A 25,813-nucleotide genomic window follows, 5' to 3' on the forward strand; every position below is an offset into this window, starting at 1 on the left:
TACAATGTACCACCTTATCTAATAAGAATTCATCAACCTAATGCAATCCCGTTATGTGCAGTGCAGCTCCTGCACCTGTGCCTCAAAAAGAGGAGGATTTTTTTTTTCTTTTTTGTTCGTTGTTCAAACATTGAGATGCATTCGGCCTGCGGATGGCTCCATTTAAAAAAATCTTCCAAAAACTGTTACAGAGTGCAAGCCCGCAGTCTGCCTCATCCTGCTCTTTGACACTTTTTGGTCTCTTTGTGCTTCTTTTTTTATCATTTTCTTTATTCTGCTCTTAGAAGTTTAGTGTTTAAAATGTGAAAAATGATTACAGCAACATAATATGCTCACAAAAACTCGCAAACAAGCTATACAACAAGACACGTAAAGCCATGAAATACAGCATTTCTGTCATAGAACAAAGTGACTTTAATGAAGGGAACAATAAAAAAATAAATAAAAGCAAATCTTTTTAGTTATGGTGCATGGACCTTCCTAAAAAGCTCTACAGTGACGCTAAACATGCAGAGCAGCTCCTGCTTCACAGTGTCAGAGGGAGGGAAAAGGGGTCTGTTTTAAATATCTAGAGTTACATCAGGATTTTGGAGGTTTATACTCTTCCTTCCTGAGTGTGTAGTTCTGCGTGATTAAATAAAACAGAGTCAGACACTGATGTTTTCCTTTATATCTGAGATGTAAATCAGAAACCCCTATCCTGCAAACAGAGGAGGCAAAGATCCGATGGCAGAAAACCTTCAGCAACTTTGCCGGATTGATTTTTCTTTTGATCCTTTGAGGACACGGCTTACACAGTGCAGGAAATGGAACAAGACACCAGATTGGGGAAAAAAAGCCACGTACTGTACTTTCTCCCTCCACTTTAACCCAGAGACATGAGCTGCTTCTCGCTGCATTATTTAAAAGAAATGATCAGTAATCAAAAAGTTATTGCTTAAATGCAGTAATAAGCAACAAATACAAAAAAGTCCACATAGATAAACATTAGCCTTTTCTGATTGGACACCGCTCTCAGTGACGCACAACCATATTTGCAGAAGAATAGATCTATTTAGTGATGTCACATTCATTTGTTTGGAGATAAGTCATCGTTTGGATTAAAAGACTAGCCCACTTTTGCCAAGCAAGCTTTTGCCATGCTGGATATTGCAAAAATTTAATTTCTTATGTAAAATAAAAATTATACAGGAAACAGGAAGGAAACAGTAAAGTTTTGTTTTAAGACAATTAAATCCACCAAAGTCTACTTGAAATCTCATTTATGTCCTGATAATCAAATTACATTAGTCACCTATCTTAGCACACAGGTGTAATCAGAGACTAAAAATGGATGGACATCAATGCAGAAGTGACTTAAAACGTCAGCAGGGGTCACCGCTAATTTTACCAATTCTCCTGAGTAAAATGCTTTTGCGCTGTTAGACCAGCTGAGAGTTAAATGGGATCAAAAGGACCACTACGCAATCTTTAATTTAACTTAAAGGAGCCACTGATGCTGCAGGTTTTTAAATATCACCAAGAAGCTCAGCCAACTCATATCTTGAGTCTAAGTATATACCTTTACAGGTAAATGTTTTTGGTGTAATAAATAAAGGAAACACAGAATTCCAATTAAACATTAATAGGACTTCCACAATGACTTTTCTCTACCACACTACTGATAGAGTTACCCTGACCATGAAAAATCAGGCTGCGTCTGGCTCTATATTATTGCAAACAGGCAAATTATGAAAATATTGTATATATTTTTTTTGTTTGTTGGATTGGAGATGATATGAAATGTCAAATGTGAGTTGGTCTTGATAACCACCCAAAGGTACACACACTTGCACCACTAATATGCCAAAAACTACTACTAGTGTCAAATTTATATTCCCTCTGTCATCACATCCTGAAGCAGCATCAGAATAGTCATTTTTGGGTCATGTAAAAACAAATCAAAGGGCGCTGTGTCAGCCCCTATCAGACTTACTTTGACATGCTGTACGGTGCTCTAATTGCATTCACCGCACTGTTCTTCTCTGACGCTTCCATAACTGGAGCAACATGCAGGGAATTTCTGTTCTTTTATTCTCATCGCTAAACAGAAGACAGTTTTATGATACAATGAGCACTCTATTTGAAGCGTGCTGATGCTGAACTCCTAATCCAATGCATCTGTTTCTCTCTAAAGCAGAAGCAACATCTGGATGCAACATATGCTGCACTTAAAATGCAAATCAGTAGAAACCCACATTGTGTTTACATACAGACAATGATGAAATTTAGAGCTCCAAGGCAGCTAAAGTGTCTCTCAAACACAATCTGGCAACCAGAGCATTTTTAGGGCAAGTAGACAAATTTAACTGACAATAAAACACAATTTATTCATCATTGTCTGTTGGCGGATGCTGTAAAAAAAAAAGAAGAAGAAAAAAAAGATACAGATGCCATATACAAACCAGACTGGGAGCATTTTAAACTGACATTCCTCTTTTAATTGAATTACAATGCTGGTGAAACCCATTCAGCCTGCAGCGGACCAAGACAAATCATCTTGTCTGGCAGCTCTTAGACATTATCCCGATGTCACCCTGTGTGCTCCACATACTGTATGCGAGACACTCATACATACTGTACAAACAGCTGCAGTGCTGCACTATGAATGCCTTTCTGAGCATCACATTTACACTGGTAAAAGTGATACAAATGCACAAAAGGGGAGAAGGTGATGCTTCTTGTTTCTGCATTGTTCAGACACTCATCAACTTAGGCCGCTCACGACTTTGCTTGTTTGTTATAGTTGTATAGTTTCCTTAGGCTTTCTGTAACTTTCATTTTTCCTACTTTTTATTGTCCTTGTATCCAGAGTGCAAACCTTTATATTTCAAATGTCTGTCTGAAAGGGCTTTGGAGACATGTAGTGCATGATTTTTGTCTTTGTAGAAGCGTTCATTTACATTTATTTTACTGCAGGAAAATGTTTAAATTCGTGCCAACCTGACCTCCTTTGCATCAGGACCAGGTGAAAAATAAAAAAGCATGCAGGTGTTTGTTCAAAATGTGTCAGTGAAGTGTCCTTTCTTTGGGATACATTCATGGCAGGTCTCACATGACATAGCTGTGTTCTTGTCCTTTTTTGACTGGGTTGAAGTGTGAAAAATCTGGATTTAAACCCAAATAAAATAATTATTTTGGGTTGTTTGGTTATAATTTTATAGATTCTGTCAAACAATATGCAAATCTACAGGCTGCATGTTCAGAATTTGTTAGTTTGCGCTTCTGCAGAAACAGGAAATTGCATAAAAATCCTGCGATGATGTCAAATTAGAACTGAAAAGAAATAAAACAAGTTGCAGTGCATTAAGGAAAACATTCATGTTTGTTTTTAATTTCAAGTATTTTTCTGGAACCACTAGTATTTTTCCTTCTTTTTTATGGAAAAGTGTCTCATCTCATTCTGACCCAGCACTAGCAAAGAGCTAGTGCGCCACCAGGTGGATAAAGTCTTGCATATACTCTTGTAGGAAGCTCACAAAGGTTGGGACACAATTTTCTCAAGTTATAAACGCTTGATCAGTTTTGAAGCACAGATTCTGTTTGGCCTTTGGTTTTTTACCTTAAATGTTTCAGTTTTATTCTCTTTGTTTTTATTATAATCCTTAAAATAAATCCACCCATGTGTGAGAGCTAAACTTCTCCTTCCAAAGACAAATCTACTGTCTCAACAACCACAAAAGTGTGAGAGAGGTCAAACTGCTCGAACCGCTCTGGATCACAGTTTCTGTGCAGACCGGTCAAGCTCTTTCACATCAAACTGGGAAATTATCAGCAATAAAAGTTCAGCGGGTGTCCCATTGTAAGTTATGGAAAGCTATGCATTGAGAAAGATAGGAGATGATCTTCATCCAGTCTGTTCCACCTCCTCAATATAACACGAAGGATGTAATGTCAGCCTCCTGAAACCAGTTTACTTTTCACAGTGATGGCCTTTAAATGTCTAAAAACAATTTAAACTTTATCTAAACATACAAGAGAAAGGCCTCTCATCGCCTGGGTGGACCTTCATCACACCTCAAATGAAGTCCAAATGAAACCATGGGGACTTTATCCATGCTAAAGAGGAGAATGAAGCACATGATCAACCCCTGGAACAAACCTCACCTAAAAGTATGTTTTCCTCAAGGCCCTGCATGTTTGGGTCCTGTCGTATCTTAAAGGCATCATATTATCCACTAAAGTACTTTTCTCTCAGACTGGTTCAGTAGAAACCCCAAAAGATCTTTAACACCATCTCTATGTATAATTATGGCAGGTTTAGGTGACCCTGAACTAGTCCTTAATTTATAGGCTCAGGCTACTAGGGGACAGCTATGATGGACTGATGATTTCTTCACCTCTTTCCACTCCCCTTGTGTTCACATGTTACTGCTGTATGTCATTAACTGTAATGTATTCTGTTTTTCGGTTGGTTTTATCCTCTTTTAAGCTTGTGGTCTTTTTTCTGTTCTAGTGGCCCAGCTGAAAACTAAAGGGGGAAGGAGCATTTGCAGTCAGGGCTCAGAGGGTTGGGAAGAGCCGGTCTGTGGAAATCAGGTCAGTCGACTTGTTCGCTTCTACTCAACCTTGTTTCTGCCACTGAAAACAAACAAAACAACAATTTGTGCCAACCTAGAGTCAAAATGTCAGATTCCTATTTCAAAACTGTAACTTTTGGAAAAAATGACTTAAAGGTTGACTTAAAAAGAATATACCTTCAAATTTTGAGTCATACAAGTGTGGTGTGTATTGTCAACATATATCGCATTTGATCTGGGATCTGAAGGTCAAAGTTTTATCCTTAAAACTGCACCTAAAATTCTCCCGTTTTCACTTTTGCAGTTCAGATGTGCCTTTCTTTCAAGCTGACCCCAAAATGTGTGACATCTTTAAAGAAAGGATTGTCATGAGCTGCCTAGTTAGAGATATACTGTAGTCTATTACATAATAACTTATTCATGTCAGTATTTACAAATCAATACCCATTATCCATTACCTACTCCTACATATGTTTATATAATCAAAATAAACATAAGTCATGCTACCCTAAAGTAAATACTGGCCACAGAGTGAGCTGCCTTGGCAAAGGTTTGCGATCTCGGAGTGCTTCCTGTTACTACTGCTTTATTCTCTTGCCCTTGTAAAGCACTTTGTACTGTGGAATTTGAAAAGTGCTTTATAAGATAAAGACTTTCTTTTGACATTCATCTGTTAAACAGATTCATATAAACTGATTGAGCGTGTGGGTGCATATAACCATTACAGACCTTTTTTCCTTTAATGTTCCCGCTCTACTTCATAGATATAAACTATTAAACTGTGACCAGCCTGCCCTAAACTCCTTCCTTCTTTTAGAGTGGATAACGGGGTGCGAGCCACACTGATGCTGCCGGTTTGTGAAGTCTCCAGACACTCGTCTCCCTTGTGATTTTATTTTTCCCCTACCTCACCTCACACCTACATGCACATTTCTCCACTGAGCCGTGCCCTCACACATCACTGATTTTGCTTTTTAGAAGCAGATGCATTTAATCATTTTATTTCTTGACATTAATCTCCTTTGTGTTCCTCCTTCTTGAAAAGACTCATGAAATCGTGAGCTCTTTTAAAACATGTCTCTACTTTATACACACCTTTGCAGCATTTTTTTGTACCCTCAGCGATACATAACTTATTGAAAGCAAATCTTAATCACAAAAACACAGAACACTCAAACGATGAGGGTAAAAACAAAAAGCCCACTTTTGTTGTTTTCTTTTTTGCTTTTTAAATACAGGATGTACTGTACAGTATGCACAAGCCCTCTTGGTATAAATTACATCCAAACAAAATCTTTTTTCCCTTTAGCCAAAAAATTGAAGACATTCATTATTAAAATATTGAACCAATTCTTTATGAGGAAAAGCAGACTAATAAAACGTTATTGTCATTCTTATGTTGACATCACTTTCTAATTTGACATCACTCTTTTCTTCTCCGTGGTAAATACTGTGATCTCTGCTACTGACAGTAGTTACAGAGCTCAGAAAGCATCTATCAGTCTCTACAGAGTTTGGACACTTGGGATAATTAATAACCTCACACCCTTAAAGAAAAGGAGACTTTAACTCAACAGTACAAAAAAAGAAAATTATACTTTGTTTCAAAAGTCAGTGATGATGTTCAAACTTTGCATGATAACATTTGTATGCTTAAAGTCTAGAATGATAAAGTTTTATAAAACAAAATAATAATCAAACTCTTTGAATACAATGGTTGTTGTTGACACATTTGGATAGCTTTTGAAGTACTAAAATTATCTAATTGAGGCTCACCTACTCTTGTGTTTTTACAGTATAAACTGCAGCTACCAAGACAAGGGGAATAAAAAAGAAAAACTGTGGGCCACTTGAACAATAATATCAGCTTTGTCCAGGACATTAAAAACATCAGCTTTAGTCTGTTAAATCCAGACATAAAGCCTCAGTTTGACTCAGTTACTGTGTCTTGAGACATGGAAAAGGCGCGTGTCTCAATAAATGCATTTACAGGAGCTACAAACCAAACCAACGAGGTGACATGAGAAGTATGAAGCTGCTTTGCTTTGTAGAGTTCACTGCTTGCATGTGGCTCAGGTATGAGGTGTTAATACTGGTTAGTTTAGGGATAAACATGGGATGACTGCTACCCATCCTTAAGACAAAAATTTCAAAGCAGGCTTTCCCCTGTTAGTGTTTGGTGTTTGTACACTAAGCCCGGATGTTGGACTACACTTCCTTTATCACGCACTGAAGGGTTAAATAAATTTCCATGAGTGAAAAGCTTCTTTTTTTCCATTATAAGAGAAATAAATAAAATCAAACAAACAAAAAGAGAAAAAAAAACTCACATTTTTTAAACCGTTTCGGTCAGAAACTCAAAATGTTGTTCCAGGATCCAAAGCTACATTACTCTGTTCCAGGGAAACACCTACTCAGAAGAGACTGACAGGAGCTGAAGGTTCATAGAGGTTGATTTTTTGTTAATATGTTAAAGGGGCTGGTTGTTGTGTGTCATTCCAAGTCCTGACTGAAACCTCTTTAGTCCATCCCAGTCCAGCCTCAAGTGTACTGGTACTCCTCTGTGTACGCCGTGTCCTCTGGAGCATACTGGTTATTTCCGCCTACGTAGTTGTCGCCTCTGCCAAACTGCTCCTCCTCGGGCGGGTACTGGCCATCGGGGGCAGCATACTGGTTGTCGCTGCTGTACGATTGATCTGCCGGGTGTTTGTTCTCTGTGATCTTCAGGCTCGATTTCTTCACTCTTTGAAATAAAAGAAAATTATTTTTAGGACATTTCTCTTTTTCCAGAGGATGTGTTGTCTACATGTTTTAGCTGTGCACCGTCAACTTGGGTCTCAAAAATGCACTTGTTCATGTGGGTGTTGGTGCTTTAGCTTAGTCCCTGCCACAGAGAAGACAGGATCCACAATATGTAAAGAACTTCTTTGTGGTCAAGTAAAGAATGGAGACTGTCCACTGTCTTCCATCTGTGGTTTGATGGTTTTGTATTTATTTTTATTTTTCAGTTTACTTTTAATTTCTATGCCGGCTTTACTCTTTTCAGTTTTGTTACTATTGTTTCAAAGGGTCAGATAGCCAGCCTCAACAGCTGGATCAGGCCGCTATGGCATCCACCCTCGACTGCCGCCTGACACACACTGCACCCTACCCCTACCCCCTGTGGGTGGTGGGGCTTCAAAAGGACAGGCCAGGCCACCAGATGCTGCTCCCTCCCCTGGCTGAAGAGGGTAAATTTGAAAGGAGCCAGCTGAGATGGATTGGGCATCTAACAAAGATGCCTCCTGGGTGAGGCTCTGGGGTAGACCAAGGAGGAGGTGGCTGGGGAGAGGAAGGTCTGGGCTCTTTTGCTTAGGCTTCGGACCCCACAAACCAGATAAGAAGAAGAAAATGAATGGATGCTATTCTTAGGCAAGAGGCAGGGTACACCCTGAAAGGGTGTCAGTCTATTTCAGGGTTAACACAGAGACATATCAGATCTGGTAAGTTCGAACCAGAAACATTCTTGCTGTGAGGCTGCAGCGCCAAAGTTAGTTTTCAATATTAATGTTAGTCTCACAGGTGCCCTGATTCTATATCTGAAATTCCAACGCAAAATACCACAATATATATCGTTTTGTATAATATGTTTCTATACGCCTGGTTTGGGGCTCAGTTTCAGTGTCTGTAACTTTAACTCAAACTGGAACAGCTGCTTGCCTTCAGGTCTGTGTGTAACCCTGAGATGCAGCCAACGGGAGCTACTCAGCTCTTTTAGTATATACTGCCACACTTAACTGCTATGGCTCCAGCTCCATAGCGTGTTAACTTTCTCTCTGAGCAATAACTTTAATTTTACATACAGCCCAGTTCTCAGCAGTCTTTTTTTTAACAAATGTGAGTGTAGGGTTTGTCTGATGTCACAGCAGAACAAAGTGGACTAGTTAGTGTTATGGCTCCCTGTAGTTTGTGGACTGTGGTAAAAAAAACAAAAAAAACAATCAATCAGCATTTCATTGTCATCTTGTTTTCTGACAACAGGAACAGAAAAATGTGTATATATGATAAAAGATTTATTGTGAATTCGGCTATATCAAAATGCAGAATGAGTGAGAGTAGAGAGTAGGAGAGAAGCAAACGTGTACACAGCCAACAGAAAAGTAGCTACACATCTATGTTATGTTCTGTTTGCTCGTTTGAGGACTCTGTGGACTCTTTGTGGTAACAACATGGTGCCAAAAAGTCCTGTTTTCAAAACAAAACAAACCCCAATGTTGTACTTACTGATTCTTATGCTTGGCTCCGCTGATATGTGACTGGTACTGCTCCACAGAGTTCAGTTCAATGTTGCAGATGGTGCATGGATAGCCATTTAGTGTGGAAGCTGTAGATCAATGAAAAGTAGGGAATAATTTCAAATTGAATGTGTTCTTATTGCATATTGAAAGTTTAGTTGTTGTTTTAAAAAAAAAAAAAACAGAACTGCACAAACTCATGCTTCTGCAGTCAGACCTGGTGCTGTGGATGGCCCGTACGTCTCCATCAGTTTAAGCTTTGTCATCTGTTTTCTATGCTTCTTGCCTACATAGTGCTGCTGGGCCATGAGCGGATTGTTGAAGGAGGCCTGACATATGGAGCAGAAACGGTCTGGATTGTTGTTGTTTCCTGTCACTGGAGTGCCGCTTGAATCATCTGCAGGTTTCTTCTTTAGTTGAGGAGTTGGCGTTATTTGGGAGTTTACTGCAGAAGAAGACATAGAATTAAAAAAGACTTCATAAAAGGGTAACATAAAGGATACACGCAGGAAATAAAACCAAAAGCTAAATACCTAGAGCTTGAGGTCCAACTGCTTTCAACCTCAGGTTCTTGGCGTGAACTTTGCCCTGATAGTGAGACTCAGCCACTACTGGAGCAGAGAAGGTCATGTTACATACATGACACACCTTAAACCGGTCTGTGTCTCCATTGTTACAGTCCTGCACAGGAACATAAATCAATCAAATTTTACTGCAAAAAAAGCTTCAACCTTCAGTAGATTGTCAGCAAGTTTAATTTCCACAACTTGTATGACTTAATAATTGAACTCTGAATAAAAGATCCACCTATCTACCCATCAACCCTTATACAGATTCAGGTTGTAGGGGCAGCAATTTAGGTAGTGTAACCCCCCCCCAGTTCATGAGGACATCCTAGTCTAGTCCTAGTTTAGGTATCCTGATGGTGAATGAAGCAATCGTGAAATAATTCTCAGTCTGTTCCACAACTGCTGGGGAGCATTTCAGGATAAACTATTTAGACTGTGTTAAATTCATCTGAATAATTTCATCACGATTTTTGAAAACCTGACAGCCCCGGCTTGCTGATGTGAGCAGGTTTTATATAAACTGAAGAGCAGGCAGATATGACTGGAACATTCACTGATGGTCTTAAAATACACAAACCTCCTGCTGAAAAAGTGCAAGACACACTGGGAGAGCCAACTGCTCAAGATCAAAGATATCTCTAAAAGTACTTTGTTTCAGATTTATAGTTGGCGAGGTAATAGTGACTCATAAAAGGTTTTCTTCGTGCTGGTTTGAGTTCTCTACTCTTTACTCACGCTGTCAGACGTTAAGGGCTTCAGCTTTTTGAGTGCTGGCTCTTTTTCATTTTGGATGGAAAGATAGCGCCGCACTTTGTTGGCATGCTTCTTGCTCTGAAAGGACAAGCACAAATGTTTATTCCACAGTGGACACAAACATTCACTGCACATTTCTAACACATTTATGTCTCAAAACTTTAACATATCAATATTTCAGGTAAAATATACTGTATTTAATATAACCATTTCAGTGTTGCATTTATGGATAGACATCAATCTACTACTGCTAATTTACTACACAATAAATGCCAAATACTGCAACTACACGGTTTTAGATGTAAGTATTTCCTTCTTTTCTTTGGTTTGGTTCTTTTCAATGAGAGCCAGCAATCACAAATGAACGTATAAATCAAACAATGTCCAACCATTTTACTTAAACTAAATATTAGTATTTGAAAAGCTGTTTACATTTGCAGGTTTGTCAAAATTTAGAATAACTTAGAATTGTCTCCTCTTCATCATCCACTTTGCAGCAGGGAAAAAAACAGAAGTGCATCACAGTAAACATCTGGTCAACAGTGTGGCCAAAGGTCCACTTACTCTCAGCTGGTTGAAAAGCCCTTCTGCCCTCTTTTGCTATATTTGTGATTTACTGGACAGCCTTATGATGATGTGCTATTAGAGTTTAAATAAACTTTTAATGTAGTGCCAAGTCTATTCAATAATAACACCTTAAAAGTGATAAGTGTGCACCTTTTCTCTCGTTGCTGAAAACTGTAGCACCATCTAATGAAAGCTAAGTCCCCTGACACCAACACAGCAGCACGCAGCAGACCGTGGGCTCACTGACCTGATAATGAGTCAACTTCTGAGATTCAGAAATTAGGACAGCACTGCAGACTTTACACTGGGAGTCAGAAAACAGGTCGCCATGCTCCTTTATCATCTTATTTACTGCAAAGGAGGGGAAAGGGAGAGAGAGAAACTTCAAATCAGGTTACATCATCTGGGAAAATGCAATTATAACACAACGTGAAGAGACTATTTGTGGCAGCAGTTCAAACAACATATCTGCTCGAGCTACTCCTTTTACTTACCAAGGATGTAAGAGCTCAAATGCACTATCCTGTGTTAGTTTTATTTAATAGTGTTATGGAAAATACAAACAATTTTCTGGATTAACCATTATCTTGCCTATGGGTTTACAGCAATGCCTGTGCAAACATCTGTGAACAACATTTTTAGTCTTAGTCATTCTTGGCTCATACCAAGCAGATCACTAATTCACATTGATATCTCAAAAGTAAAATATATATGTATAAATATTTTTTTTTTAAAAAAACAGGTGGTGTATTATCGTGACAGGCAGCCGAATTGGTTGGTTACAGCTCTGTAGGAGGATGGCATGACATGTCACGTCGTCTTTACCCATGTAGGAGCACAGTGTATTTTTAAGCATTTACAATCTGAATGTGTCACATTAGAGGATTCAGAATCCTGTTAAAGTCACAGCTTTTTGTTATTCAGACTTGGGCGTCTTGTTATGCAAACACTCCTCACAGCTTTGAACATGACAGGACCTCAACAGAAGACGCTGCAATGCTCATGTGGAATTTGGAACCAAAATGGAAAAAGGATCAGAAGGGAAAAAAACTGCAGTGAAAAGACTGCATATGCAAAAAGTAAATGTTGTTTTAGCTGTTTACCAAAAGCTTTCTCATTTACAGGTCTTAAACTACACAGTTTTTTTTGTTGTTTTTTTTGTTCGTTTGGTTTTTTTTATTATCATTTCATAGCCAAACTGCGGAAAGGTTTTAGGAATTACAAAGCCCAGTCTTTTTCGAGGCACCAAAATTAAATGGACAATTGAATCTGTGGTTGGATCGCAGTCAAGGTTTCCATTTAGGCTGCAAAAAGTGTGCAGTGGGAATATAAGTCCCCCAATCAACGATTTGATGTATTCCGAGACTGAAAGAACACACTGGAGAAAAAAAATCTGTATGTCCACCAAAGAAAACACACTGGATGGTCGTGGCATCCTTTCCAAAGTAGAGGGGGGGGGACAAACAAAACAGACTCTCCAAGACTAACATAAAGAGTATGTACACTAAAGTCTACACCCTGGATAATTATCTGGAAATACATCGAATCGGATATTGACACGCATAAATTTAAAACAAATACTTTTAGATAATTCATACACTTGCAGTTATGACACTGTCCTGAGCTGAAATCTCACATGTATCTTGCTTGCATTACTAAACACACAAGCAAGACCAGCAGAAGTGCAATCCGCATGGCGTGAAAGACGCATTTGAGCTGATGCCAAGCCAAAGATGCCTCCCTCTGTCCATATTAGTAACCATTCAGGCGAAATGTTTCACAGTCACTGAAAAGCAACATCGGATGCAGACGTGCTCTTGTCGACCTTGGAGCCGAAACGGCTACAGCTAGCATAGCACGTTTTAGCAACTCGATGCGCTTATTGCTTGAGTACCGGCTAACGTTAGCTTTGCGAAGGTAACAACAGCGCCGGTATTTTAAGCTATAACAGGGAGGGCTTTTACACAGTGCAACCGCGCCCTTTTCTTCTAAAACACACGTTAAACTGTTAAATAAACAGGACATACTCTCTGCTGGTCCCGAAGGTAAGTAAGGAAAATCGTCGGTCTGCATCGCGACGGCCATAGATTCTACTCACAGCCAGCGGCGTCCTAACACGCATGCGCAGGCAGAGGAAAAGGACTTCCCACTGTGGTCTGTTCTCTAACAACCAGCCAGCACAGACAGTTTTTAGTGCATTTGAGCCTGTTTCTTAGCTGTCACACTCACCTTTTATTCACATCTCATGTGGGAATATTTCCCCGGTAGCATACAGACCAGGCAGTCGTCTCCACAATGGAGAATGATTTTTTACAAATGACAAGCCATTCGATGCTTTTTCAGGCCATTAAAAAACACATTTTCCGTATATGCTGTTCTTTTTTTGTGTGTTTGGATTTTTGAGGGTGACAAGTTCTGTGACTACGCAGCGTAGGTTTCCGTAGTGTAGTGGTTATCACGTTCGCCTAACACGCGAAAGGTCCCCGGTTCGAAACCGGGCGGAAACATCTGAGATTTTTTTTTTTGGTGTGTGTTGTATCGTTTCTACGCAAGAGGATTAGGGCCCCAGGCAAAAAAAGGAGTGGGAATGTCTTTTTTTTCTTACCAGAATTCTGAGATTAAAGTCAGAATTCTGACTTTTTCTCTCAGTATTCTTCTCAGAATATCAAAAGTCAGAATTGTGACTGTGAACCGAGAGTTCTGACTTTAATCTGAGAATTTTGAATTCTGACTTTAATCTGAGAATTCTGACTTTAATCTCAGAATTCTACGAAAAAAAAGTCAGAATTCTGAGATTAAAGTCAAAGTTCTGACTTCAGGATTCTGACTTTTTTCTCAGAATTCTGGAAAAAAAAGAAAAGAGGTGCCCACCTTTTTTTTTTCCAGTGGACCTAATCCTCTTCCGTAACGACTTGTATGACTTGAATGACTTTCCGGTTCGAAAATGTCTATATAACATGTCTTTTGGACTGTATTTTCGCAACAGCAGGCCTGTAACTTTATAAAAGTGAGTCTTGTTGCATGTCGCCAAATCATGTGTGACAATATTAGATTGTAACATGTATATATATTATTGTGAAATGACAATTTCGTATCACAGCGAGTTTCCGTAGTGTAGTGGTTATCACGTTCGCCTCACACGCGAAAGGTCCCCGGTTCGAAACCGGGCGGAAACATTATTCCTTTTTCTTTATAATTATTCTTCACATTATCAAGAAAACAGAAAAGTACTAAACAGTCACCTGACAATTTATTAGGTACATATTACCTTCAGATCTCCCTTGGTTCTTCATGACATAGATCCAACAAGGTGCTGGAAACACACCTCGCAGATATTTGGTCCACACTGGTCCTAAATTGTTGCTAGGACAGATCCATGCTTCCCTGCAGATACTGAGACTCTACACAGTAAGCACAGTTCATATCATATCTTATTGTCTGATTTTCTCCAACATTCATAGGATTTGTTCTTAATGATCGCAGTCACACGTGTTTCTGCTGAATCTGAGTCAGTCACTAGGTGGAGACAAATAACTATTAACAAAAAACTCAACGGAGACGGAAGGAGAGTTGCTGTAGAAATATACTGGTTAATGAAAAATGCATTTGGAAGTTTCAGTTGCATGATTTCTGCAGCATCGTGCAGCTTTACGAGGATATGAGTTTTAGCATTATACAGCAGTGTATTAACTCTGCGAGAAATAAAGTAAACTTGCGCAGTCCGTATGTGCCGACGAGATGAAGAATGAATGCAGCAGACAGGGTATGACCATGTAATACACAGGATTAGTAGATAATACTTTAACTGTGAGCTTTTATTTTTATACTGACCTGTTCTCGGTGACCTCCTGGCGCTTCAACGAGTTTCCGTAGTGTAGTGGTTATCACGTTCGCCTAACACGCGAAAGGTCCCCGGTTCGAAACCGGGCGGAAACATATTTATTTGCTTTCCCTGAGTCACACTTTTCATAAACATTACGTTATTAACTGAAGTAACAAGCCATATTTGACCCACGGTCACCCAGTTAGGCTCCAGCGGGATTTACTGAATTCAATTCCCTCATGGAAGCCTTTTAAAATATCCTCTATTTTAATATAGCTGTCACCCAACGCCTGGCTATTAGACACTAAACATTAATCTTTAAACACATGCAATACAGCACAATCCAGTATACTCCAAGCACACCCCCAATCTTGGATAAATAGGAAGGGTTGTGCCAAAAAATCATCTGATGCAAAATCTTAGCCAAATCAGACATGCAAATCATAAAGAAAGATGCAATCTTGAACAACAATAGCCACTATTGCTGGCTAACAGGGTGTTGCTGGTTAAAAATAGGTAAGAGGAGAGGAGGAAGGTATGCTAGGAGATGGTAAGAAAGAAGGAAAGGCAGGAGTGTGAGGTGCGATTAGGGACTCTAAATTTAGGGATACAGTCCAGAACAAAAGTTCAAGACCATTTGGAAAATGGCAAAATATCATATTTTGCATGGTTGGATCTTAACAAGGTTCCAAGTAGAGCTTCAACATGCAACAAGAAGAAGTGGAAGTGAGACTAAACATTTTTTGAGCATGCAATTTATTGAAAATGACGCTTAAAATGAAACGGGTTGTTTGACAGCTGATCAAAAGTTTAGGATCGCATGCCTTTGAAAGATCAAATCTGTTCAAAAATGTGGATTCATTGTCATTTTCTGTCAGGTAGTCATACTGTCATGATATTCTGATGGCAAGGCAAAAAAAAAACTTTCCTTTTTGAACTGCATAAGTAGGGTCTCTCACAGCGCGCCATCGCTGATGAGGTGGGACGCAGTATGACAGTCATTTGAAATTTCTTCAATGATCCTGAGGGCCATGGAACAAAAAAGTCAAGTGGAAGACCCACAAAATTTCACCAGCACTGAGCGGGAGGATTCAGTTGGCTGTCTGTCAAGACACTGGACCCAAATTAAGGCTGTTACTGGTGCCGACTGCAGCCCCATAACTATCAGACGGCATCTGAGACTGAAAGGCTTCAAAAACAAAAAAACGTCTTCAAAGACCTCGTCTCCTTGAACGCCACAGAACTGACCGTTTGGACTTTGCAAGAAAGCACCAAACATATGACATTGAAGGGTGGAAAAAAGTTGTATTCTCTGATGAGAAAAAAAATAACATTGATGATGGTTTCCAACGTTACTGGCATGACAAGCAGATCCCACCTGAGATGTTTTCTACACACCACAGTGGAGGGGGCACCATATAGTCAGGGGTGCTTTTTCCTTCAGTAGAACAACTGAGCCTCAAGAGGTGCAGGGGCATAAAACGGCCGCTGGCTGTGTCCAGATGTTGCAGAGAGGATCCCTCATGACCGAGGGCCCTCGCCTGTGTGGTAACGACTGGGTTTTTAAACAGGACAATTCTACAGTACACAAGGGACTTCTTTGAAGAGAATAACATCACTCTTTTGGACCATCCTATGTGTTCCCCTGATCTAAATCCAATTGAGAACCTTTGAGGGTGGATGGCAAGGGACGTTTACAAAACTGGACAACAGTTCCAGACAGTAGGTGCCCCGTCTTCAACACGAATTGTGTTCCCACTCACGTCATGGGAACACAGATACTCAGGCTATCACAGCACATCACAGTTCGCAGTCACACGTGTTTCTGCTGAATCTGAGTAAGCCACTAGGTGGAGACAAATAACTATTAACTAAACACTCAACGGAGACCGAAGGAGAGTTGCTGAGGCAATATACTGGATAATGGAAATGCTTTTGGAAGTTTCTGTTGCATATTTTCTGCAGCATAGTGCAACTTTACGACGATATACAGAGTTTTTATAGTGAGGTGATTATAATGGCCACCTACTATGATATGCAGTGTATTAACAGAGCGATAAATAAGGCAAATCTGCACAGTGAGACGAGATGAACAATGGAAAATGAATACAGCAGACAGGGTATGACTATATAATATACAATATTAGACTGATTAATTTTCTTTAAACGTTATTCATTTTCTCAAAATAACCCTTCATATGTGCTAAGTTGGTTTCCGTAGTGTAGTGGTTATCACGTTCGCCTAACACGCGAAAGGTCCCCGGTTCGAAACCGGGCGGAAACATATTTATTTGGTTTACTTGAAAGAACTACCGTAAGCTCACAGTCTTCATAAGTCTTCCGTGAAATGGTAAATCTCCTAAAATGTCGTATACAGTGTTGCCAACTCCTCAGTAAAGAAAATCGCTATAGAGATTGAAAATGTGACGTCATTGAGGGGTAAAACCGCAAAGGATTGTGGGAACCCAAGGCAAGAGGTACTAGCACACGCAGGCTTTCAATTGAAATAAGTTACACAGCGATAAAAAGAAACAAAAAATGGCAAGAAGCTGTTGCATTGTTAATTGCAATAGCCGGTCGCATGACAGTCTCGGGAAGCCGACGGGTAAAGAGATCGGTTGTTATCGGATTACGTCGTTAAGGAGAAATTGTTCAAGCCATGTTTCCGAAGTAAAAAGAGGCGACGGATGGCCTGGATTGCAGCCATTCAAAGACCAAATATAACGTCCAGAACACTCCAGCTCACAGGTTAGTCTGCTCCAAGCATTCCCACAAAGGTCAGTGTTTTGTAGGAGTTAATACGTCATTTTTCATATTTAATTAGTGACGTAGGTTACAAGCAAGTCTGGTGCTAAACAGAAATTGTCGCGCTATGCTCCTTTGTTTATTGTGCATAAATAGTGAATTGTCCTGACACAATATTGCGTTTATTACCACGGTACATTGACAAAAACATATACTTTTATTCACAGGGTAAAACAGTTGTTTTGTATCACTAATTGTCCAGTGCGATTACAGCATACAATATTATTGTCACTGCTACATTTCTGTGATGCGTACCTGAAGTCATTTCCACTACTAATTAATTACTGTTGAGCTCAAAGGTTATATTAATAAACGGTGAATGAGTGTGTATTTATGAGGACGATTTGTGAGACTGGTAAACTTATGATACGTATGATGGTCTTTCGTTCTACACGGTGCATTTCAAGGTCCTGCACCCATCTGTCAGTAAACTGTACCTGGGCTTGTTGCAGTGACCTGAAATTAAACTTCATGAGTGTATGCACTCACTCCAAGAACCATATAATTATAAATATGATCGTGGTGAAAGTGGGCAGCACACTAACGTCTTTTGTCTACTCTGTGTGCTCGTAAGGGTCTGATCCTTTCACTCCTTTGATTTTTTTCCTCGTATCTTTTCTTTGCCTTTTCGTCGAGTCTGTCTTTGTACGGACCGCCGTTGTTCTCCTTCGTTTTGTACAATCCTTTTTTGTGTGGCAAAGAAAAACCAAGAAGGTATTGGAACCGGAGAATGAACGTTTTGCGGTGCTTCAAATGCTTGCATTTGATGCGGTACTTGGATTGTTTTGCCTTGGGTTACCGGCATGCAATGCGCGAAAGTCACGTGGTCTGTCAATCTCTATTCGCTGTCGCTAGAAGTCGCTAAATGACGTCATCACCTAATTTGCATAATTGGTCATGCTAATGTAATTGTAACCTATGTTGTTGGAGAGAGAAATAACATCGTGGAAGAGACATAAAGTGAGTAAAAAACGTCCTAAATGCATTTAGAGTTTATTTAGAACTAGAAATTAAATTTCTTTTAGCAATTATTGTTTTTTTTAATGTCACAATTCCAACCCTGCTCCTTTACTCGGGCTTGGACCGGCAAAAGTGACCCGAAATAGGCACTCTGGTGGAGTTACTTTGTGTGTGTGTGTTTATGAGTAGTTTTAAACCTTGTGATCCACAAAACAGCATAAGAGTAAAAGAAGAACTGACTGCGTTACAGCACCCGCTGCTTGTTGAGAGTAAAAGCGATACGCGCTTTCACGTCTTTTTTTTAACGACTTTTTTTAGAAAAAAAAAGTCGCTAGGGGGTCTGAAAACTCGCTAAATATAGCGACAAAGTCGCTAAGTTGGCAACACTGGTCGTATAGTTATTAGCCCCTAAGATAATTCTGAGTTTTCACAAGATTGTTGGACACCTAAGGTATCAATCTGGTAACTCTCCAAACAAAAACTTGTCTCAACCCCTCACTGAAGTCGGGCCAGTTTCTTCCACCTCTCATTCTCTTCCTCTTTTCGATTTCCAAAGTCATCCTACAGATTGCCATCCGATGCTGCCTAGATACATTCTCACCCATCTCTTTCACGTTGCACCTTCTGCATAAGATATCCTCCTGTGTACACCTTCAATCACTCTTCTGTGTAACCCCGTGTTCCTTCTTCTTCATAAAGGGCATGTTCACCACAGTAATTTCCATCCTTTCTGCAAAATACAACTGGCCCAGCTTGACTTGTCCACTGAAGGAAGAGCGTTCACCCCTGCAGGTGACTCATCTCGGACGGGGATGAGTCACCTGCAGGGGTGAACCTCCCTCCTGCCTACAGGAGGGAGGTTGAACGTCTGGTGTCCTGGTGCAGCCACAACAACCTGGTGCTGAACGCCCAGAAGACAGTGGAGATTACTGTGGACTTTAGGAAGCACACAGCCCCACTCCCCCCCATCATCTTGACTGACACCCTCATCACCACTGTGGACTCATTCCGCTTCCTGGGTACCACCATCACCCAGAACCTTAAGTGAGAGCCCACCATCACCTCCGTCATAAAGAAGGCCCAGCAGAGGATGTACTTCCTGAGGCAGCTGAAGAAATGCAACCTGCCAACACGGACGATGATGCAATTCTACTCTACAATCATCAAGTCCATCCTCATCTCCTCCATCACCATGTGGTACGCTGGAGCCACCATCAGGGACAAACAGAGACTGCAGCGTGTTGTGCGTTCTGCTGAGAAGGTGATTGGCTGCAGACTCCCATCTCTGCAGGACATGTACACCTCCAGGACACTGGGGCATGCAGCTCGGATCACAGCTGACCCTTCTCACCCTGGACACAGTCTGTTTTACCTGCTCCCTTCAGGCAGGAGGTTTCGGTCCATTCGGACCGGAAACTCTTGCCATAAGAACAGTTTCTTCTCCTCTGCTGTTGGACTAATGAACAATAACCATATGACTGTTCCCACCACAAACACACGACCCTATACTGTGTTCTCTGCATCTCTTCCATTTTGCACTGATCATTACCTGCGTACATGTATATATCAATCTGCTTAGCACTTTTAATTTGTATTTTTATGAGTTATTTAAGTGTTTGTCTTACAGTATGTTTTGCACTAAGTACCGCAGCAATTTCCTAATGTTGTAAACCTGCCCAACATTTGGCAATAAAACCCTTTCTGATTCTGATTCTGAGCGATTCAAAGGTAATAAATCAAAAGCTGAAAATTGCGTTTTTGGTTGACAGAAAAAAATTATGTTATGGAAGAAATATAGTGTCATCAGAATCCAACTATTTTTAGACATTGAATTTATAACACTGAATTTTTATCCTCCAAATTTCCCTGCAAAAAATATTCACCTGCAAAAATTCGCCTGCAAAAAATTCACCTGCAAAAATTCACCTGCAAAAAATTCAACTGCAAAAATTCACCTGCAAAAAATTCACCTGCAAAAATTCACCTGCAAAAAATTCACCTGCAAAAATTCACCTGCAAAAATTCAACTGCAAAAATTCACCTGCAAAAGTGATGACCTTAAATGACCCAAGCCAGAGCAATCAGCACTAGATCGAGTCGAGCGGCTCTCAGCCAATTAAAATACGCTGTTTGATCACATAACATGTTAGCCGGCAGTGTCTCCTAAAAAGAGAGCTGTTTAGAGGTGAGTGATAAAGTTTTTCTCCTAAATAGAGATCATTACAGAACGCCTAGTCCTACTTAAAATACCATTCAGTTTTCTTTTATTTTATCATCTACTCGAACTGAGGAAAACGTTTGACTAACTCAAAGAAAAGTTCCGCGCCTCCCCTGCCTGTCTGCAGAGGCAGTTTTGAATTCAGGAGCGGCATGATGGCAGCGGCAAACCCTGGCGGTTCTCCGGTAAGTATATTATGTTTTATCTTCAAGTTTGTCTTTTGAAACGTTAATTTTATTTAAATCCGTTGGTCACGTATAAGGTACACAGACGGGGTCTTTGCTCAACTCGTCTGATGCGTGTCTCACTAAGCGCTACATGCTAGCATCCTGCTAACCGAGCTAACCTTTACATGCTGTGCTCTACAAAATAGGATACTCGGTACAAAACCATAATCCGCAGATATTGATAGATAGACGAACACTGCAAATATAATGTGGGAAACGAGAACGGCATTGGGTTAAGGGGTAAAATACACCATGAATAAAGCCATAGAGTGAATGGCTGCAGAACGGCCTGATTTAATGACAAGAATGGGGAAGAGTGAGGAGAAGTGAACCAACCAAAGCCACAAAACACGGTCAGGCAAGGCGGGAATAGGGCAGTGATATGTCCGTCAGTATGAAGTTGGTGTGTGCTTTGGTGAACAAAAACTCGAGACCCGTAGCAGGAAGATGGGAGACTCGTGTTTCACTGGAATAGTGGTGAATTAAAACATCATTTGTTGGGGAAATTTAGGTGTAAATGCATCCATACAGGCGAGACAGAGGCAGACCAGGCAGTGAAGAAAACAATACAAACATTAGAAATATTAAAACGGAAATATGGGATTAATATAACATACAATTAGGGAAAATTAAAGGAACACAATGTAAATTATACTGTAAAGTCATTAAAACAGCATAACCTGATTAAAAGAAACATGTAATTGGGTAGGATGGTGATGATGATGATGATGATGATAATAATAATAATAATAATATTAAAAAAACATGTACAAGATGGGCATGTATGCTTGTACCCAGAATTTAACAACTATAAAGTTGTGGCATGCCAGTACCTTACCCCATCCATTATATCCACACTTTCAGAAAAGGATGTGGTCAATATCTTTACAAATACTATCTAAACTTAAACAGATGGCATAAGTTAAACGGGATATTCCCTCTGCGCTCTCCTAGAGTGAATACATCAAATTAAACAAATAAGTAGTCTATGGAATTTAAAAGTGGTTACCTACAATTCTGAAATGATAATACTAATTCTTATTGATGATGATATTGTATTTGAAATCCTGGTGTAACACTGAACCCGACATCATAAAATGATTACCCTTGTAATGTCAGGGAGCTACAACCAAGGAGGGAAAATATTACTATCTCACCCCTTGTATCCAATTACATAACAGCACTGCTTAGTAAAGGTGTTGAATCAGCTGGGTCGCTCAGTTTGGGGAAAATTGTGGGGAGCCTGCAAGGGCCTCAACTTCTCCATTCCCACAATGTGCAACAAATGGGCACAGCTGATCTTCAAGATTGGAACATCGGCCAATTACTTCCAACTTTAACGTGTTTTTGCAAAAGTATTCTTAAAATTGTCTCTTTACACAGATCATAATGATACAAGATGGCACTTGTGTAATTTCCTATAAATTCAATAAATCTAAATAATTGTTATCAACCCGGTAAATCCTGAAAAATGTTTTAACAGCTGTGTTAAATTAAACTTCATACTGACACATGCTGGAAAGTGCATTCATGAGACAATTCATGTTTTATGCCTTCTAGAGCAGTAGCAATCAAAGACTTTAAGGATTCGTTTAAATTTTTTAAAAACACTCTGATTAAGGCATAAGTTGTTCTTTATCATCAGATCTAAGTTTGTTTAAAGCTTCGAATGTTTTGGGGTACTCTTCTTTGTTTTCAGGGTTCGTGGCAACCACGGATGGGAAAATGTGGAGGTTGCACGGCTGATGTTTACTGTTCGTGGCACAGGAAGAGGCAGTTTCATTTCAGGAATGAGTGTGCACAATCAAAGGTTTGTTCTCATAAAATACTGTCAACCTCAAATGTTTCTGACATAAGATGGAAGGTGTTGCAGCTTTATTTCCATTATTTAAAAATACATAAACATTTAAAGGGTATAGTTTTATGAAAAAAGTTTTATAGTAATATGTCTTTAGAGAACAGTGCCCTATCCAGCAGGATATATTGTCTGATATGTGTCAGGTGTTTTTTGTTTTGTTTTTTGTTGTTGTTGTTGTTGTTGTTTCTTTCAATTTCCATTATTTACCCCTCAAGGAAGAAAATATTGGACAGGTCCTACAAACCCCAAAGAGCCTTCAGGACTCTGCCCTATTTTTAGTTATTCACACACCTTTTCCAGTCTGTTACTTCCTTCCAAGAATGTTCATTCTGTGTTAATGGTCTGGTTGTCATCTCATGTGTTGCCACTGATCATCACAACCCTTTTGGCACCTTTTAACTGATATGCCTGGGTCCTTCCTACATGCCCTGATAATGTATTATTACTGTTGTCATACACACATTTCATGTAGGGTTAGAAACAAGCAGGGAATTTCTCATACACACCAAAAGAAAGGCCATACCTAATTTAAATATTTTTTATATATTATTTCAGAATAGAGCGACTGTGGAGAGACCTCTGGGTGGCCGTTACATGCATTTACTACGATGTTCTTCACAACCCTGAGGAAGAAGGCCTTCTTGACATTTCAAATGCTGCACACCTCTTTTGCTGCCATTACATCTTTCTTCCTCGACTAGAGGATAATTTTAATACATTTTGCAGTGGATGGGACAACCATCCACTGCGAACAGAAAACAACATGAGTCCCCCAACCAGCTGTGGGAGTTGGGTCACAGATATTACCCTGTTCCTGTTCCAGAAAACACACAGGTAAAGGTGCACATTTTTAGTACTCATTGATTCTCTTACAGAGAATGTGATGATTTTATGGATAATTAAAGTCAGCCATAAATCCACAAACACAACAAGCTGAAAGTCAGTGATGCTGCTCGGTTTGCAGTCCTGAATATGACGGCACAAGCAGGATTCACTGCACTGTTAATGTTAGCTATGTTATATTGCTGCCTCTGTTTGGTGGTGTCGAGCCAAACGGACTTTAACGTGTGTTTGAACGAGCTGACGGTTCACTCGTTAAGCTGAAAGAAAGATGCTTTAATCACAGGAGTCACACATGTGTCCACTGTACCATCTGGAACTCTTCTTGTTTAGCACTCGTAATAACACAAACACTAAATCCTCCTTCTCTTGTGCTGTTTTGTAGCAGTGTATACACCTGAGACTGTCACCTGTCTGTCTGTCCTGCACTCTCTCTCTGTTTCTTTCTCTCTGATTGTGGAATAAAAGTATGAACATGTATTTATAAGTTACACTTGTGTTTGAATCCTGCAGCTTATCACACATTTGATTTCCATGTGTGACGACTGCAAGTGTCCAGAGTGAGGACAGACTGAGGGACCCACTGCTGCACATCATCTGTGAGGCTTTGCACCCCTGATGATCCACCAGGACAAACTCAGCAGTGTGTGAGGAAGAGGAGGAGGAAGAGCCAGCAGCAGCTGACAGATGGAGAGAATAGACAGACTGTTCCCTGTTTGTGAAGGACTGCTAGAAAAGTTTAAAATAACTAATTGTCTGTCCTGAATCAGTCTTATTAGGTAATGTTCAAATAATGTTATCATTCCAGTGTTTTCAGTGTGGGAGAAAGTACTCAGGGCCTTCAAGTTACACACTATGAAAGGCAGCAACAAGTTTAATATTCAGAAACCTAAAGTATGTATCAGCAGCAGAATGGAGCTGAAAATAAATGTTTGTTTCAGTTCTATGAAGCTTTGAGTATTTTGGATTAGTAGCACTGCTGTGTTTGTTGCATCATATTGCTGTAATTGTTTATATGCTTTATATACTCAGAGGTAAGTTGATCTATAGTGTTACATCATATTCTATAAGGATGTTATGTGTTTGTTTACTTTCTGCCCAGTTTGACCCATTTAGCAGAAGTCAGCCTGTTTAAGGCTCTGATATCTATTCTGTATGACTTAAAGCAGTTATGACATGGTCTGATTTTCTCACCCAATAAAGGAATATTTCATATATCAGTCTACTCTTCATTCTATCAGCAACAGTTATCACAGCTCGTACATTTTCTTTTTACACATATATGTGAGCATTGAGCCAAATTTAGTAATGCCAACATATCAAACGAACAACATTTGTCTCTTATATATAATACATATACACTGTCAAACATATTTGTCTTTGAGTGAAGATTTAAGGTGATAGGACTTATAAATAACTGGAACTTGAATCTTTACTGAAGCTCAGTGTTAGACACAGAGTTCACTCACATGAATTTCACTCACATGTGCTGTACCAGTGTACCTGCACATGTGATGTGACAATAGAAGTGATTTGATTTGAGAGTTCAAACTCACTGCTGTAATAACTTATGATTAATATAATAACTATAATATTGGCCATATCATATTTACACTGACTTTAGTCTCATGAACAACATTGGCTAATTGTTATTTACTAGCTAATCCTAAATGACTGTTCAGTACAGAAATGAAGCCCAACAATCATGTTTTACAGTCCTGCGGTCTCAGCCTCAGATACTTATTAAATCACACAAAGCTCGTGTAGAAACAAACACACGAACAAAATATGTTCTCCTTCATTTCTGTCAAACAAAGCTGTATGAAACGTTTCCAGCGGTTGGTGTTATGGTTGCTAGGCAACCTGGGCAGCGCGACGGAGGCTAGACCGTCCCATTTCACGAGCCTCGCACTTCCGGCCTTAGCGGTCTTTGAGTACGCGGCCCTTGAGGATCGTTGAGGCTGCGTACTTTAAGGCTGCAGACCCTGAATTGGGATACAGCCTTAATACCTCACCTCTAAACAGCTATCTTCTAGGAGACACACTGCTGGCTAACGATGTCATGTGATCAAACAGCGTAATTTAATTGGCTGAGAGCCGCTCGACTCGATCTAGTGCTGATTGCTCTGGCTTGGGTCATTTAAGGTCATCATTTTTGCAGTTGAATTTTTGCAGGTGAATTTTTGCAGGTGAATTTTTTGCAGGTGAATTTTTGCAGGTGAATTTTTTGCAGGTGAATTTTTGCAGTTGAATTTTTTGCAGGTGAATTTTTGCAGGTGAATTTTTTGCAGGCGAATTTTTGCAGGTGAATATTTTTTGCAGGGAAATTTGGAGGATAAAAATTCAGTGTTATAAATTCA

General features: G+C 39.7%; 1 protein-coding gene, 1 long non-coding RNA gene and 4 other non-coding genes across 6 annotated transcripts; 5 read left to right on the top strand and 1 right to left on the bottom strand.

Moving 5' to 3' along the window:
• Window positions 1-5,352: 5,352 nt before the first annotated feature.
• znf346 (zinc finger protein 346) lies at window positions 5,353-12,819 on the bottom strand. Its single transcript, XM_063485924.1, has 7 exons — window positions 12,750-12,819; window positions 10,970-11,073; window positions 10,138-10,233; window positions 9,367-9,514; window positions 9,051-9,278; window positions 8,823-8,922; window positions 5,353-7,302 (listed from the first exon to the last, which is right to left on the bottom strand). Exons 1-7 carry the CDS (start codon window positions 12,805-12,807, stop codon window positions 7,101-7,103), a joined length of 936 nt encoding a protein of 311 aa, XP_063341994.1. The 5' UTR covers window positions 12,808-12,819; the 3' UTR covers window positions 5,353-7,100.
• Window positions 12,820-13,156: 337 nt separating this feature from the next.
• On the top strand, window positions 13,157-13,229 carry trnav-aac (transfer RNA valine (anticodon AAC)). The gene has a single exon. It is a non-coding gene; the product is annotated as a tRNA-Val (tRNA).
• A 596-nt stretch (window positions 13,230-13,825) lies between these two features.
• On the top strand, window positions 13,826-13,898 carry trnav-cac (transfer RNA valine (anticodon CAC)). The gene has a single exon. It is a non-coding gene; the product is annotated as a tRNA-Val (tRNA).
• A 687-nt stretch (window positions 13,899-14,585) lies between these two features.
• On the top strand, window positions 14,586-14,658 carry trnav-aac (transfer RNA valine (anticodon AAC)). Its single transcript has one exon. It is a non-coding gene; the product is annotated as a tRNA-Val (tRNA).
• Window positions 14,659-16,756: 2,098 nt separating this feature from the next.
• Window positions 16,757-16,829, top strand: trnav-aac (transfer RNA valine (anticodon AAC)). The gene has a single exon. It is a non-coding gene; the product is annotated as a tRNA-Val (tRNA).
• A 3,435-nt stretch (window positions 16,830-20,264) lies between these two features.
• Window positions 20,265-25,718, top strand: LOC134637906 (uncharacterized). The gene is made up of 4 exons (XR_010095201.2): window positions 20,265-20,713; window positions 22,455-22,565; window positions 23,169-23,447; window positions 23,967-25,718. It is a non-coding gene; the product is annotated as an uncharacterized LOC134637906 (long non-coding RNA).
• Window positions 25,719-25,813: the final 95 nt, after the last annotated feature.

Source organism: Pelmatolapia mariae, linkage group LG10_11 (genome assembly GCF_036321145.2).
Source record: "Pelmatolapia mariae isolate MD_Pm_ZW linkage group LG10_11, Pm_UMD_F_2, whole genome shotgun sequence".
Lineage (NCBI taxonomy): Eukaryota > Metazoa > Chordata > Actinopteri > Cichliformes > Cichlidae > Pelmatolapia > Pelmatolapia mariae.